This window comes from Peromyscus californicus, unplaced genomic scaffold (assembly GCF_007827085.1).
Source record: "Peromyscus californicus insignis strain IS unplaced genomic scaffold, ASM782708v3 Scaffold_13__1_contigs__length_99412109, whole genome shotgun sequence".
Taxonomy (NCBI): domain Eukaryota; kingdom Metazoa; phylum Chordata; class Mammalia; order Rodentia; family Cricetidae; genus Peromyscus; species Peromyscus californicus.
The window spans coordinates 7,035,930-7,051,213 of NW_026294424.1; the positions used below are offsets into that span (position 1 = coordinate 7,035,930).

A 15,284-nucleotide genomic window follows, 5' to 3' on the forward strand; every position below is an offset into this window, starting at 1 on the left:
CTTGACCTGAGTTCCATGTGTGTACATATGCATGTGTGTACCCACTGGACTATGGAATCTTTGAGTCCTTCAGTTTTCTCACAAGTTCTTCCTATACAATACCTGTCCAGTCTTCTATCATCGCTTTTCTCTGACGTTTCTTCCTCCCAATGCCCACACAGCCTCTCCTGAATATAACCCTCATAAATGCATACTTTTGTTATGAAAAATGAAAAGCTACTCAGATGATCAGAGGTGGCTTGTTAAATGCTCTCATTAGTGTGACACCAGGGGCAGGCTTCGAGGTTTCCAAAGATTTTGCCGTTCCCAGTATCTGTCTTCCTCCCATCTCTCCTCCTCCTCCCCCCGCCACCCCCTCAGCAGCATCCCCCCTCCCCTCCCCCACTTCCTCATGGTTGTGGATCAAGACGTGAGCTCTCAGCTATGCCTTCCCTCAGCCATCATGGACTCTAAACCCCTGAAACCTTAAGCCAAATTAAATGCTTTGTTTTATAAGTTGCCTTGATCACAACATAAAAGCAACTAAGACATTACATTTGCTTTTTTTTTTTGTATATGTGTATGCACACATGTGGCACAGTATGTCCCTGGGGATCAGATGATAATTTATGGGAGTTGGTTATCTTGGTCCACTGTGTGGGTCTCAAGGCTTAAACACATGTGATCAGCGTGCAAGCAGTACCTTAATCCACTGGGTCCTCTTGCTGGCCCCATATTGCTGACTTTCCATTCATTTTGCTGACTCTTCTCTGTGTTGCTGCCTTCTCCAGGTCCTGAGTTGATTACTCGTTCATCTATTCTCTTCAACTCTCTCGAAATCACTGGTCAGTTTTCCTTGCATATCTTTTAGAGCGTTTGACCCACTTCAGTATCTCTGAGTTCAGTGGTTGGGGAGTTTCGATCTTTTAGAGGAGTCCCACTACCTTGCTTTCTCATGGTTCTTGGGTTTCCATGCTGTGGTTTGTGCACTGGCTGGTTTGGATAACTCTTCTGATTTTATTGGAACATCTTAGTGAACAGCTCACTCTTGAGAGGTAAATCACCACTACCACTCTGGGGAAGCAAACTACTATAGCAACAACATCACCAAAACACACAAGATACACAAATATATCACCAATTTCCACAAAACAGAAAGTGCTAAAACTAATAGAGGCTACACTATGAAGTTAACAATTAAGAGTAACCTTGAAGCCGGGCTGTGGTGGTGGCACCTTTAATTCCAGCACCTGGGAGGCAGAGGCAGGTGGATCTCTGTGAGTTCAAGGCCAGCCTGGTCTACAGAGCGAGTTCCAGGACAGCCAACACTACAAAGAGAAACCATGTCTCAAAAAAACAAAAACAAAAAAAAAGAGTAATCGTGAAAGGATGGAGTTAAGGAGTCATGAGAAATAGAGAAGAAATGAAATCAAAAGGAGTGAATTAACTCGAGCACTTAGGAGGCAGAGGCAGGCTGATCTCTGTGAGTTCAAGGCCAGCCTGGTCTACAGAGAGAGTTACAGGAAAGCCAGGGCTACACAGAGAAACCTCTTCCCCAAAACACAAACAAACAAACAAACAAAGTGGAGAAGAATGTTATGAAGGGGTAGAGAAAAGAGCAATAAATTAGAAAAAGAAAAAGAACAAAGATTTCCCAATGATGGAAAAAAATTGTAACCAAAATTGAATAAATGTAGAAATGGGGTGTTACAAAATAAAAATATGGATGCTTTAAGAAAAACATTAAGATAGTCAAAATACTACTGAAATATATATTAGAAAGAACAACTGAGAAAATATGAATCAAAAAAAAGGAAAGAAAAAAAGCATGTCTCACAGCACACATGTGGAGGGCAGAGGACAACTTTGAGGGAATTGGTTTTCTCCTCCTACCATGTGTGTTCTGAAGAGTGAACTCAAGACATCCTCTGTAGCAAGCACCTTTACATGCTGAACCATCTCTTGAGCGCCACAAAGTATTTAAGTAGGATAAGGTAAAAAATGCTGCTAAAATGTTGCCCAGTGGTGGTAGTTCACACCTTTAATCCCAACACTTGGGAGGCAGAAGCAGGCTGATCCCTGTGAGTTCAAGGCCAACCAGGTCTACAGATTGAGTTCCGGGACAACTAGAGCTGTTATACAGAGAGACCCCATCTCGAAAAACCAAAACCAAAAAGAAAATACTGTTCAGATAAACCAAAATGAAAAACACAGGGAGCTCACACGCAAGGACTGCATTTAAATGGCTTCCCTCTGAGTCCTAGAACTGGAGACTCCTAGGTACATGAAGGCTGATTCTTGTCTTATCATTTTCCTGACGCTAACCCTGTATTGGACAAGTATCCAGTGTCTTCCAGAGCTGTCTTCACTTTAGTAGCTTCCCTTCTTTGTGGACCAGACGTCCTCTTCTGGCCACACATGTTGTTGTACCCATTTCTCGAAACCCCCAGAGACCACCAAGGAGCCGGTTTCCGATGCAAGCACATAGGGGTCCTTTTATTCAGGTTCAACCTGGGCCACCACACAGCAGATGAAAGGAAATGTGGCAGTAGCCACGAGCCCAGGTGTGCAGAGTTTTTATAGGGAAAAACCACAAGCCAGGAATTGGCAACTTGGGATTGGGTAGAAAGGATATGGGGTAAGGTTATTTTTTGAAACTATTGGTCTAGACTTTGGGCGGGAAACCACATTTGAAACCATTGGGTTAGACTTTTGGCAGGGAACCACAAACCACTAAAGAGGATTATCTAGATTGCTCATCAGGATTATCTAGATATCTCCAAGGGCCATAAACCACAGATAAAACGTCTACAGGAGCATACTAGCTGTCATGGCACATTCCTGAGATCCTTTCTGGAACTGAGTACAGCAGGTGGTCTAAGATGGCGGCCCTTCCCTAAGATGGGGTTTGTATTGCCTTCACAATAGCTTTGTTGTCTGTGGACTGGGCAGGTTTCCCACCCTCCTGGGACTCTGCAGATCATACTCCTGGGATGGTTAATGTTCTAGCAAGGGGTGTTTCTCAAGTGTGTGGGGCTTTGGGAAGAAAGTACGCCACTGAGATCTACATAGGTCCATCTGTCTTTGTCATTTCTAAACCTGGAACATGAATCCCCTTGCTGGATGGATGTGGCTGTGGAAGTTCAGGGCTCTGCTGGAGCTATGGAGTTAGCTTCAGACAATAGGGTAGAGATGTCTCAGTGGGTAAAGGCACCTGCTGCCCAGTCTGTCAGCATGAGGTCCAGCTCCAGAACCTACATGGTACAAGGAGAGAACCATTCCTGCAAGTTGTCCTCTGACCTCCACACACATGCTGTGACCTGCATACACCCACACACATACACAAATGCACGAGTAAATAGAAATAGGAATGGGAGGAACCGACAACAAAGGACCGCTAGGAAGGAATCCTTCGTGCCCAGCACAGTAAACCAGCAAACATCTAATGCCAATAGGGAAGAAAAAAGAGGGGGGGCTGCGGTGATAGCTCAGCCAGTGAATGTTCCCACGCAAACATGAAGACCTGAGTTTGATCCTCAGAATCCATGTTTGAAGAAAAACATGGGGAAGTAGTGTGTGCGTTGGGGAGATGGAGACAGATTGCTGAGGCCTGCTAGCTGGTGAGCCTAACCAAATCAGAAAGCACCAGGTAATGAGAGACCCAGGTCTAAAACAAAGTAGTTGACTCCTGAGGAAGAACCAAAAGTTGCCCTCTGGTCTCCACATACATGTATATAACATACATGTGTACCCACCCATAAGCATGCACATATACACACACCAACACCAAAGAAAGAAAATCCAATCAACATTTGCAAGCCTGTCTAAATAATAATTTTAAATGTAAATGGCTTTGGCTCACCAATAAAAGGACTGAGTCTAGTTGACTGAATTAAATAAAACAGATCCCATGTATCTATTGCCTCCAATAAGCATATCTCACTAGCAATGACATCCAACTGTGCGTCAACAAAGGGTGGAAATCAATTTACCAAGCAGATGGAGCCTCCCACCTCCCCACAAAAACGCACATAGCAATTTTCAGATCTTTTTTCACATTTTGTGTGTGTGTGTGTGTGTGTGTGTGTGTGTGTGTGTGTGTGTGTATGTACACACCATGGTGCATATATGGAAATCAGAAGACAGCTTATGGGAGTCAGTTCTCTCATTTCACCATGTGGGGCCCAGATATCAAACCCAGGTCACCAGGCTTGGCAGCAAATGCCCTTACCCACTAAACCATCTTGCTGGCCCCAGAAGAGATAAAGGCAAATTTATATTAAAAAAAGGGAATAATCATTCAAAAAGATACAATTGTTAAGTCTTGCGAGCTGCAAGACTATATTATAGAGATTCAGCTGTGTATTAAAGCTATACTTTGACCATTTATTATGAATCTTTGGTATGATAGTTTTTAATGTTTCAGCTGTCTTCTGCTATGAAATTCTTGCGTGCCCAAATACTTCCAAACCATTTTGACAAACAGTTAAGCTTCTCAGAAACTGTTCCACTAGGTACTAACATCCCCCCAAGCCCCAACCCCCACTCCCACACACCCCCACACCCACACCCCCACCCCCGCTGAGCCTAGGAGACTTAAAAAAAAGGCTACTAGATGCATAGCTTTGTTTATTATGCAAATCAAGTTCAGATCTTCCACAGATTTCTTAGAATAAAGGGGTTTCCCCTCACCGGGTGCTTCAAGCTGTGATGCAGATTGACTGGCTATCAGTACTCCTCCCCTGCCCTGTCAGAAAACTGGCAGCAGAGAAAAACAGTGGCAGTTTTATTTTTAGTGACTTACAGATTTCTTTACCCTATCACCTGTAAGTTTATAGTTTGAGCACATTTGTGATAGACTCATAATGTTTTCAACCACAGTAAGGATATGTTCCTAGCACATAAATTCCTTCTCTGATTTATTCCAGCTCCTATCTAAGTCCTCCTTTATTCTCTTCCCCTTTTTGGGTTGCAAATGAAGTTGCCAGGAAGCTTCTGGTGGAGGCCTTGCAATTCTTATGCTGTAGTGTAAGTATGAAGGTGTGGCTGTCTTGGAAAAGATACAGGCCAGTTCCGATAGAAGCAGGAAGAGTTATGCTGGCAGAACGATGGTGGCGGGCTAATAAACAAGTTGGACGAAGGAGCTCCATACATCTAGATTCATTCCCGCACCACTGGTAGTGTCTCCTCTGGGCCCCCGGGAAGTGTAATACGAAGGCAGGTCCTATAATATTATACGGAAGTTAAGCTATGTATGGGGTTGTGGTAGGATAGGCTGTTTCAAAGAAGGGGGTAGATGGCGATGGTAATTATGTAACAACTGTAAGGATACACATCATGTGTAAGCACCAAATTTGCAGCTCTTAATTTTATAAAACAAATACTAAAGGGCATAGGTCACATAGGTCCTGATACAGTAACAATGGGTGGTTTCAGTACACCACTCTCATCACTAGATAGGTCTTTCCAACTGAAATCAACAAAGACACTGCAGAGCTAGACTATACCATAGATCAAATGGACTTAACCGATTCTACTGGATATGCTATCCAAAAGATGTGGAAAAGGGAATGGGAAGGCTCCTGAGACTCTGATGGAAGCTAACTTCACATGCTTGGGAAAGCTGAACTTGTAAGATTCAAGAGAGCCCCAATCCCAAGGTTATGGAAAGAGTCAACTGTGCTGGAGTGGCTGAGGCGATGAGTCTGACCCACAAAGCTGTCTGGGAGAGACTCTCAGAGCTGTCAAGCTGCTCTCCAGCGCTGCAGCACCCCTAAGTCTTCACCCACATTGGGTCCTGTTTGTGAGTCCTTGCTCCCACAAGTAATCCCTCGACTATACTCTGTAAGTATAATAAATGGACTCATTATCATACAATACATTCACTAGTTCACCAAGTTGGATTCTAGTGTGATCAGTTCTTTGGTCTGTCATGGGTTTCCTATCTGGAGTGGGTAGACAAATGTTAAGTTGTGCCTCCTCAGGAAGGCTCACACAACAGTGATTCACACCCGTAATCCCAACACTAGGAGCCTAAGAGGAGTATGATTCCAGGGCCATCAAGTAAAAAGACAGGGCTGGCAATATGCCTCAGTGGATAAAGGCACACACCTGACAAATTTGAGTTCGATCCCCAAACCCCACATGTTAGAAGGAGAAAACCAACTCCTGAAAGTTGCCCACTGACCTCCACCTGGGCACTTGCACACACACACACACACACACACACACACACACACACACACACACAGAATGAATAAATAAAATTTTAAAGATTTTTAAAAACAATATTGACAACCTCTAGCTAACCTAACCAAAGAAGAGAAGGCTCAAATGAATACATTTGAGATATAGAAGTGGATGTTAAAATAGACTTCAATGAAATCCAGCGGATTATTAGGGACTATTTGAAAATGTACATTTTAGAAGCTAGGAAAGGTAGCCCAGTGAGATGGCTCAGGCCAGAAAACTGAGTTCCATTTCTAGAATCCATGTAAAGGTGACAGGAAAGAAATAATTCACAAAATTGTTCTCTGTCCCCTATATCTCTACACACACACACACACACACACACACACACACACACACACACACGATAGATAATCTTGACTATCAACCTGAATATCTTTGGAATCAACTAAAATCCAAGCATCGGGGCACACCTGTGAGGGATTTTTCATGACGGGATCATGTGAGATGGAAGACCCACCCCAGCCCACATAAAAGGATATGGAAGGAGGAAGCTTGTGCTGTTTGCCTGCTTGCCCTCACTCTCATGGGCAAGTTCATCTACGTTGTTGCTGAGGCTCTCCTTCACTGGCTTAGAACCTACTTCTTGAGTACCTACTCAAGAAACAGTAAGTCAGCATAACACAGAAGTATCTACACATACACATTTGTTAATGCAGTATTCACAATTGCCAGGAAATGAAACCATGCTAGATGTCCATCAACAGATGCATGGGATTTAAAAATACACACAGAAAAAAGAATAAAAATGATATTATATCTGCAGAAAAACAAATGTAGAGCCCGGCGGTGGTGGCGCACGCCTTTAATCCCAGCACTCGGGAGGCAGAGGCAGGTGGATCTCTGTGACTTAGAGGCCAGCCTGGGCTACCAAGTGAGTTCCAGGAAAGGCGCAAAGCTTCACAGAGAAACCCTATCTCAAAAACCAAAAAAAAAAAAAAAGTTATTGGATGTCATTTTATAAGGCAGAATAAATGACACAAATAGAGCATGCTTTCTCTTGAGTGTAGTAGGAAGGGGATTGTGAGGAAGGACTGAGTGTGTTAGCACACATCTATAATCCCAGCACCCAGGAGATAGAGGCAGGGGGATCAGGAGTTGAGGCCATCCTCAGCTACATAGAGAGCTCAAGGCCAGAAAGGTCTACATTAGACCCCGTCTCAGAAACCCATCATCATCTTCCTCATCATTATCTTCCTCGTCATCATCATCATCACCATCATCACCATTATCATCATAGGGGCTGAAATAGCTTGGCTGTTAAGAGCACTGGATGTTCTTGCAGAGGAGCTGAATTTGATTCCCAGCACCCACATGGCGATCCCAATCCTCTGAAATCCCAACCCTCAGAGGATCCAACCCTGCCTCTGGCCTCTGCAGGCACCAGGCATGCACATGGTACACAGACAGAAGTGTAGGCAAAACACATAAAATAAAAAGTCTCAACTGGTCAAAATGCAGACATCAGCTGGCCATGAGGTATCTGACCCCAAGTAATACAATTATAACAGTACCCCATCCTCAAGGCTTGGGGGACATCACGGAAGGGGACCAAAGTCAGAAGACAAGGACATCCGATTGGAGAGTTTTTCCTTAAAAAAGAGACATGAAAGCAGTGGGGATGGATAGGATCAAGAGATACTGTATGAAATTCTCTAGGACAAAATTTCCTAGATACTGTGATTAGAGATGTCAGTGTCATAGCCTGATCAGGAAGAAAAGTGTGTAAACAAGTCAAAGCCAGTCAAACACTTGGCACCGATACAGGTGTGGGGACTGGGTACAGGAGGGGCCTATCCTCAGGGCTGGTTGGAGAAGCATCCAAAAGAGACCCATATCAAGACTGAGTGGGCTCTGACTTCCTGCCCTCAAGATATACAATCTAATCCGGGCTAAGGACCAAGACCCGAGCTGCTATACTACAGGCAGAATGAAGCCACTAGAACCTAAAGTCTGTGAGAAAAGCAAGCATGTGAGTTAAGGAGGCTCTGGGGAGGAGCAGACAGGAGGCAGGAGGGCTGAGAGTGCTTTGCAAAAGCACCAGGAGGGCTGGGAGCGGATGGGCACTGCCATTATGACAGCAGTGGGAAAGGACGAGCTCCTGGAGGCAGGTTGTCTTCCCTGCTGCCTGACTCTTTCAGAGGAGGAAACGGGCCCAGGGAGGTTCCAAGGTCATACAAGCGGGTAGGTGGCACTGTTTGGTGCCTCGCCCTGACCTCCTTACCACTGGAATGTCACACAGTGGTATTACTCAGTCCTTTCCATCTAAGATGTCAACAGCCCCAGCACAGCTGGCAGATGTGTTACCCTGGATCTGGGGAGAGCATGTGCCGAGAACATGCAAAGTCCTGAGTTGTCTCCAGACCAAAATAAGGAAGGAAGAAAGGAAGGAAAGGAGGGAGAGAGGGAGAACGGAAGGGAGGGAGGGAGGGAGGGAGGGAAAGGAGGAAGGAAGGAAGGAAGGAAGTGAGGAAGGAAGGAAGGAAGGAAGGAAGGAAGGAAGGGAGGGAGGGAGGAAGAAAGGAAGGAAGGAAGGAAGGAAGGAAGGGAGGAAGGAAGGAAGAAAGGAAGGGTAGACATGAAGGAGAGATGGAGAAAGTGGGGATGGTGGAGGGAAAGAGAGAAGTAGGAAAAAGAGAAAGAGAATGTGGGCACAGAAGTTTCCATGTTTGCACAAACCAGGGAGACCTGCTTGACGCTCCCCCTTCCACCAAGCATCGGTGGCTATACCGAACTTTCACCGGAATAGAGGGGACGGAGGAGCAAGGCAGATTGGAACCGAGGACATGTTGTGCTCTTTTCCTATCCGCGGCTTTCCCTTTATTGCTCCACCCCGGTGGAGACCAGCATGTTCGGGGCTCCTCGGCTCTCACCAGGGTGGTTTCGGGTTCCTGGGGCAGATCATTCTGCCAATGCTACGGTGGCTGGCTTGCCATCTAAGTCGAGGCTCTGTAGGCCCGTTGCCTATCCAAGTACTGCTGGGTGCTCAGAGAGTCCCGCCTCCAGCGCAGCATCTTTCTCAGCTGGTCCGTCATGAACTTTTTTTTCAGGTGGTCGTACAAGTGGCTCACTCTTCTCTTGGTCTTGTCAGAAGCTTTCATCTTACAAAAAACAGAGATGAATTTAGGATAAACAAGTCACTGGGTAACAAGAGACATCGGAGGCTGCTGACCTGGAAGTAACCACACAGGACCTCGGTTCCCCTATTTGTAAAGTGGGCATTGAGCTGGATAGAGTACTGTGGCGCCCTCTGATGGTCTGCAGCTGCACTGCCTGATTTCAAACGGAATAATCTGAAGACCAAGCTAAGGAAATGGGTATTCGCAAAGCTAGGAAGGCAGCTCAATAGAGAACCGGCCTAGCGTGTGCGAAGCCCTAGGTCCAATTCCCAGCACCACAGAATAAATAATAAAGGAAAATTGTAAGGGAATAAAGAAATGGAGTTTGCAGGAGCCAAAGAGGCCCATCTTGTTTCTTTCTCCTTCCATAAATCCTATCCCCCATCCTTACTAATCACTCTGCTGTCTACATATTATCTGTAACCTATATCCATATATGTCTATCTAATATATGTCTACTTTCCTGTGACAGCTCTTATATTACAGAGAATTCTAATTTCATCCATTCCCTAACTCCTGTCCTGTCTCAACAAGACTGTAAGGCTGGGAGGACAAATCCACTCCCCTTATTCAGTTGTGCGTTACAATGAACTGCTGCAGGATGGGATGTGGGGAGCCAATGCAGGGGATCCCCCTAACTACAGCACAATCAGGATATGAGATACATGCCCAACGCAGGTGATCCCCCAAACTACAGCGTGACCAGGATGTGCAAGTATTTCTAAGTCAGGTAGAAAGGGATACACCCCAAAAAAAATACAGACTTCAAAAGGCAGGCAGCAAGAGCTGCCAGGGAAGCTGGGAAGCATATGTCATCCTGTCCTATCTATCCCTGCTTATGTGAACTCAAGTTCCCCATTCTGCTGAAACCATTCAAATTTACTTTACAGAACCTGTAACTGAAAGAATTTCAAATGCTGCTTTAAAAATGAAGAAAGTGTGACTCACTCAAGATCATACAGAACTGACCTATCCCCGAGTCCAGCCTATCTCCCTGAGCCCGGAGCATGGGAAGTCTAACCCAGGGGACGTGCATGGGGCCTACTCGGTCTTTGTCGTCATGCTGTGGGTTTGCTGTTGTTGCTGCTCGTCTTACTTCTCAGCTGGAAATGGGATAACGTTGCAAAAGAAAAAAACTGCCAGATAGTGTTGATGCCAACTCAAGCTGTAAAGCCTGAGGTTCTGCATGGGACATGCTGTGTTTTGAGGAAACAAGCCATGAGCCAAGAGGTGAGGTCTTTCTCTCTCTTCAGCTCATGATGAGCAAGCTCATGACCTTGGGCAAGACACGAACCCCTACTGTCATTTGTCTTGTCCATAAAGATGGGGCATGCCTTAAAATACTCTCATGGCCTCCCATTAGCTCTAGGAGCTGAGAGTCCCACTTCCACCCTGGGCTCCAGAGGCAGCTTTCTTAGGAAGGAAGGAGATATGAGTGTGGAATGGTCAGACCACTAACAGGCTCCAGCACAGAAGCTGGTGGGTACCCTACCTCCATCTCGTAGATGCGCTGTGCATTGAGGTTGTCCCGAATAATCACCCGAGATAAATTGCTCTTGGGTAAAATTTTCCTCACATTTGCATCATTGGAATTCATTATGCTAGAGTGGGCAGGGGAAGATGGAACAGGTTAGAGACAACCGCTCAAGGCCTGATTTTGACAGATGCTGGGATAGTGGAAGATACCTCTTTGGGTTTAATTTTATTTTGTTTTGTTTTTGAGACAGGGTCTTGCTATGTAGCTCTGGGTGGTCTGAAACTCACTCTGTAGACAAAACTAGCCTGGAACTCATAGAGATTCACCTACCTCTGCTTCCCAAGTGCTGGAACTAAAGGCCTGTGCCACCACCACCTGACTCCTTGGATTTCAAGATAAGTGGCTTTCTCACCTTCCGAGGATGGAGGAAACCATTAAGTTTTGCCTGTAGACAAGGAATGCTAAGAGGCTGCTTCCCGAACAGGGAGGAAGAGCATCCTGGGAGGATACAGAGAGGTCCAGAGCAGTCCACAAGAGAGGTCAGCATAGAATCAGAAGAGTCCTGGAGAACTGTTGTTGTTGTCGTTACTCTGTGGCGGTGCTGGGTGGAACCTAGGACTACATATGCAGGTCAAGCACTCCCCAAGCTCTACCCAGAAGGCTGGGAGTGGTCATCTTAATGAGAAACAGCAAGGTAAGAGCAAAGGTGGAGGAGGTCTGAGATGAATATAAGTTGGAAGGTGGAGGCAAACGACGAATTTGAGAGAGGCTGAGGTGGGGAGTTCTTCCTTCACAGCCTAGATCTAAGGGGATCTGGGAAGTGGGGGTAGAGCAGAACAGGATAAAAAAAAGAAAGAAAGAAAGAGGAAAGCTGGTTGTATTAGTGCATGCCAAGTGATTAGAAAATGTTCTCTAAACACGCAGTGGTGGCGCACACCTTTAATCCCAGCACTTGGGAGACAGAGCCAGGCAGATCTCTATGAGTTTGAGGCCAGTCTGGGCTACATAGGCAACTGTCTTTAAAAGGGAAGAAGGGAAAGAAGGAAGGAGAGAAAGAAGAAAAGGGCGAGGGAGGGAGGGAGGGAGGAAGAGATAAGGGAGGAGTTTGGGTGGACACAGGGTTAGTTAATAAGGGAAGTTTAATGAAAGAGTTTGGGAAGAGAGGGAAGTTTGGGGTGTTACAGGATTTCTGGAGACTCTATTAAGTGTGTTCCACCTTTTGATACTACAAGACAACCGTGTCATTGACAAAGTTCACACTCAGGAACCACACAACTGAGTTACCAAAAAAAAAAGTTTTCCCCACCCGTGCCCAATCTCTAGTGTTTTAAGTTTGCTACATCGTGTTGTGTTGGATGTTGGCATTCATAGGCATCCTGAGCCCCACGGCATCAGTGGGTTGGAGACACCCACAAGGGTGAGAAGTTCAGAGGAATATGAGAATGGGGAACTGGGGGGAGGCTCAGTTGGTAGAATGTGTGTTTATATGCACACAATCTTGGGTGATCTCCAGCACCAATAAAAACTCACCTACTGGTCGGGGGGCAGAAGCAGGAGGATTGGAAATTCAAGGTCATTCTTAGTTACATTGTGTGTTAAGCCAACCTGGGCCACATGTCCTATCAAATAAACATCAAGGGATGTTGCTGGCCAATGGGTTTTCATTTTCTGGTAATTTAGTTACACTGTGAAGCTTTTAAAATGCTTTTTCCCATAAAAAAATGTTCATGCATTCTAAAAATTGGAAACCAAGTGTTCAACAAGGAAGCATGTGGATAATTGCGCTAAAACATCAGATAAAATACATGTAATCAAGTATAAATATCTTGATGGGATAACTAGATAGAGAAAAAAGCAGATTACTAAACAGTGGTTTTTTTTGTGCTGTTATGTCTTTAAAAAATATAACATGCATACACACATACGGATTATCTTGGCCTCTTAGTTGCTGTGACAGAACACTAACCCAAAACAACCTGAGGCGGGAGAGTGTTTATTTCATCTTACAGGTTACAATCGCTCGTCAAATGAAACTGAGGCAGGAACTAAAGTAGGAAGGCTGCTTACTGGCATGCTTTTCATGACTTTATACAACCGAACCACCTGCCCAGGGATGGCCCCACCCACAGTGGCTGCATCCTCCCCCGTTAATCACTAGGAACCGCCCCCCACACACACGCCCACAGCTGTAGGCAACTCCACAAACAAAACCTGGAATGAAGAAACTCTAGTTTGTTTCAAGTTGACAAAAGCTAACCAGCACAGGACCTTAAATGCACACATCAAAATGTTAACAGTGAGCCAGGTGGTGGTGGCGCACGCCTTTAATCCCAGCACTCAGCCAGGCGGAATTCGAGGCCAGCCTGGTCTACAGAGCGAGTTCCAGGAAAGGCACAAAGCTACACAGAGAAATCCTGTCTCGAAAAACCAGTCACTGTTAACTTTTTTTTGTCTTGAAAAACAAAACAAAACAAAACAAAACAAAAGTTAACAGTGATTGTTTCTGGTCATTTTGTTTTGCTAGTCTGTCTTCAGTTTGTCATTGATGATGTTTTAATTAGCGTACATTACTTTTGTAATGATTGACAAATCATTTTAAAAGAAACCAGAGAAATGATAGATGTGCTGGTGAAATGTTCCCTGAATACAGATTCCCAAACAAACAAGAACAAATAAAGGAAGAACTACACACACATTTTCACAAATTGCCTGAAACAGAAATGCCTGTCTGTCCGATACACACAGGAACAGAAGGAACAGCAAACATGAAAACTTATATTCATAAATTCTATTGGTTAGCACATCAGAACAATAAGATCATCAGAAAATACACTACTTTTATAATTAGGACCAAAAAAAAGATTTTTTTTTTTTTTTGAGACAGGGTCTCATGTATCCCAGGCTGGCCTAGAACTCCCTTTTAAGATGAGGATGATCTTGAATTTCTGATCCGAGTGCTGGGATTACAAGCATGGGCAGCTATGCCCAGTTTAAGAAGGGGGGGTGGTGTGTGTGTGAAAATAAATAAAACCTTTCAAGGGATTAGAAAATGTTGTCCAGACAGGCAGTAGTGGCGCACACCTTTAATCCCAGCACTTGGGAGGCAGAGCCAGGCAGATCTCCGTGAGTTCAAGGCCAGAGGATTTATTATGGCTACAGAGTGAGTTCCAGGAAAGGCACAAAACTACACAGAGAAACCTTTCTCAAAAAAAAAAAAAAAAAGAAAGAAAGAAAGAAAGAAAATGTTTTCCAATTCGTTTTCTATCGGTAGGTAACAACTGGCTTCCGGGTGTGCTTACATTTACAAACATTACAAAGAAACCAACATCCCAAGCTTTCTATTTCCATTTTTTTCTGGCTTCTGCGAAGAATGACTCAACATACCCAGATGCTAACAGAAAAACAGGTTTAAAGGTCAGGAATTCACACACAATCTAAATCCTATTTTCAAGGAAAAGAGCCTAAATATTTAGAGATCCTCTTTACTCAGTGATGGCACCAAATTTATCAATTTTAGACATGAAAAAGGAGAAAGGTTGGAAATACTCTTTCATGTAATAAATGGTCATTTTGAACCAAATTGCTTTTCCATAATAAATCCTCTGTAGGAACTTGGCTGATGCTGGGGAAAGGGTTGAGGAAAGGGGGCGGGATTGAGGCTTGTGAGGATTGGGGCCAACAACGGGGAACTGAAGGCTTTTCCTGAACCATGGAGAATGGAAAGGCTTGAAAGCGGGGGTCGAGTAAATTTGGGCCTGAGACCTGAGCCTCACCAGATGTCACCTCAAAGTGCGCTCGGACCGCACGATGTTAAGCCTACAGTAAGCCAGGGCCAGGATTCTTTCGGAGGCCTGGAAATGGGACTGCGCCTTCAGGCCAGAGTCCCGGCTTCTGAGGGTCCTACGGGTTGGCCTGGGCCTGAAAAATCCCGACCTTTCTGGGATCCGAGGAACTCGGATGGGCAGGGTGGGTGGGGGACACGGTTGGGGCAATGTGGATCTGAAAGCTCGGATTCCCTCAGAGGTTCCGGGTCTGACGACCGCTCTGTACACCTTCAGAACCACACCTGAATAACAACTTCGGGACTTGGGGCCGCGGCCGCAGGAAGTAGATCTGAGGGTGGATGCGGAGGCCAAGATCCGGCTGGCTCTCCAGTCTCTCGCGCCGGAAGTCCGTGCCAGGGGTGGTGGTCTCCTTGGCAACGGACTCGAAATTCGAGCCCAGATCCCATTTGACCGAAGGCTTTCTGGGATGTGTGGAGGATAATGGGTTGGAGAACGACTCGGGAGTGGCAGCTGAGTTGAAGGACATGGTGGAAGGGCGCGCGGACGCGGAGCGACTAACTACACAGAAGTCTAAGGAGGAGCTTTGTGCGTTGCCATGGGGACAGGCAAGGGGGCGGAGCCTGCAGGCTGCGGACCTCATGATCTTTTGGCGCTCTTCGTGACGTTCCGCAAGGG

General features: G+C 45.4%; 1 protein-coding gene across 2 annotated transcripts; it reads right to left on the reverse strand.

Moving 5' to 3' along the window:
• Positions 1-4,595: 4,595 nt before the first annotated feature.
• On the reverse strand, positions 4,596-15,249 carry CUNH5orf52 (chromosome unknown C5orf52 homolog). Of its 2 annotated transcripts, XM_052736339.1 has the most exons (3): positions 14,891-15,249; positions 10,840-10,948; positions 4,596-9,329 (listed from the first exon to the last, which is right to left on the reverse strand). In XM_052736339.1, the coding sequence occupies exons 1-3, from the start codon at positions 15,247-15,249 to the stop codon at positions 9,165-9,167; spliced, it is 633 nt and encodes a 210-aa protein (XP_052592299.1). In that variant the 3' UTR covers positions 4,596-9,164. The 2 variants fall into 2 exon arrangements, 1 of the variants encoding a protein (XP_052592299.1); XR_008217686.1 differs by lacking the exon at positions 10,840-10,948 and having other exon boundaries at positions 14,891-15,001.
• Positions 15,250-15,284: the final 35 nt, after the last annotated feature.

Coding starts and splice junctions, on each gene's coding strand:
- CUNH5orf52 (XM_052736339.1), bottom strand. CDS start 15,249: ATGAGGTCCGCAGCCTGCAGGCTCCGCCCCCTTGCCTGTCCCCATGGC. Junction 10,949..14,890: donor GTCCCGAAGTTGTTATTCAG/GTGTGGTTCTGA, acceptor TGCCCACTCTAG/CATAATGAATTCCAATGATG. Junction 9,330..10,839: donor AGCGCATCTACGAGATGGAG/GTAGGGTACCCA, acceptor GTTTTTTGTAAG/ATGAAAGCTTCTGACAAGAC.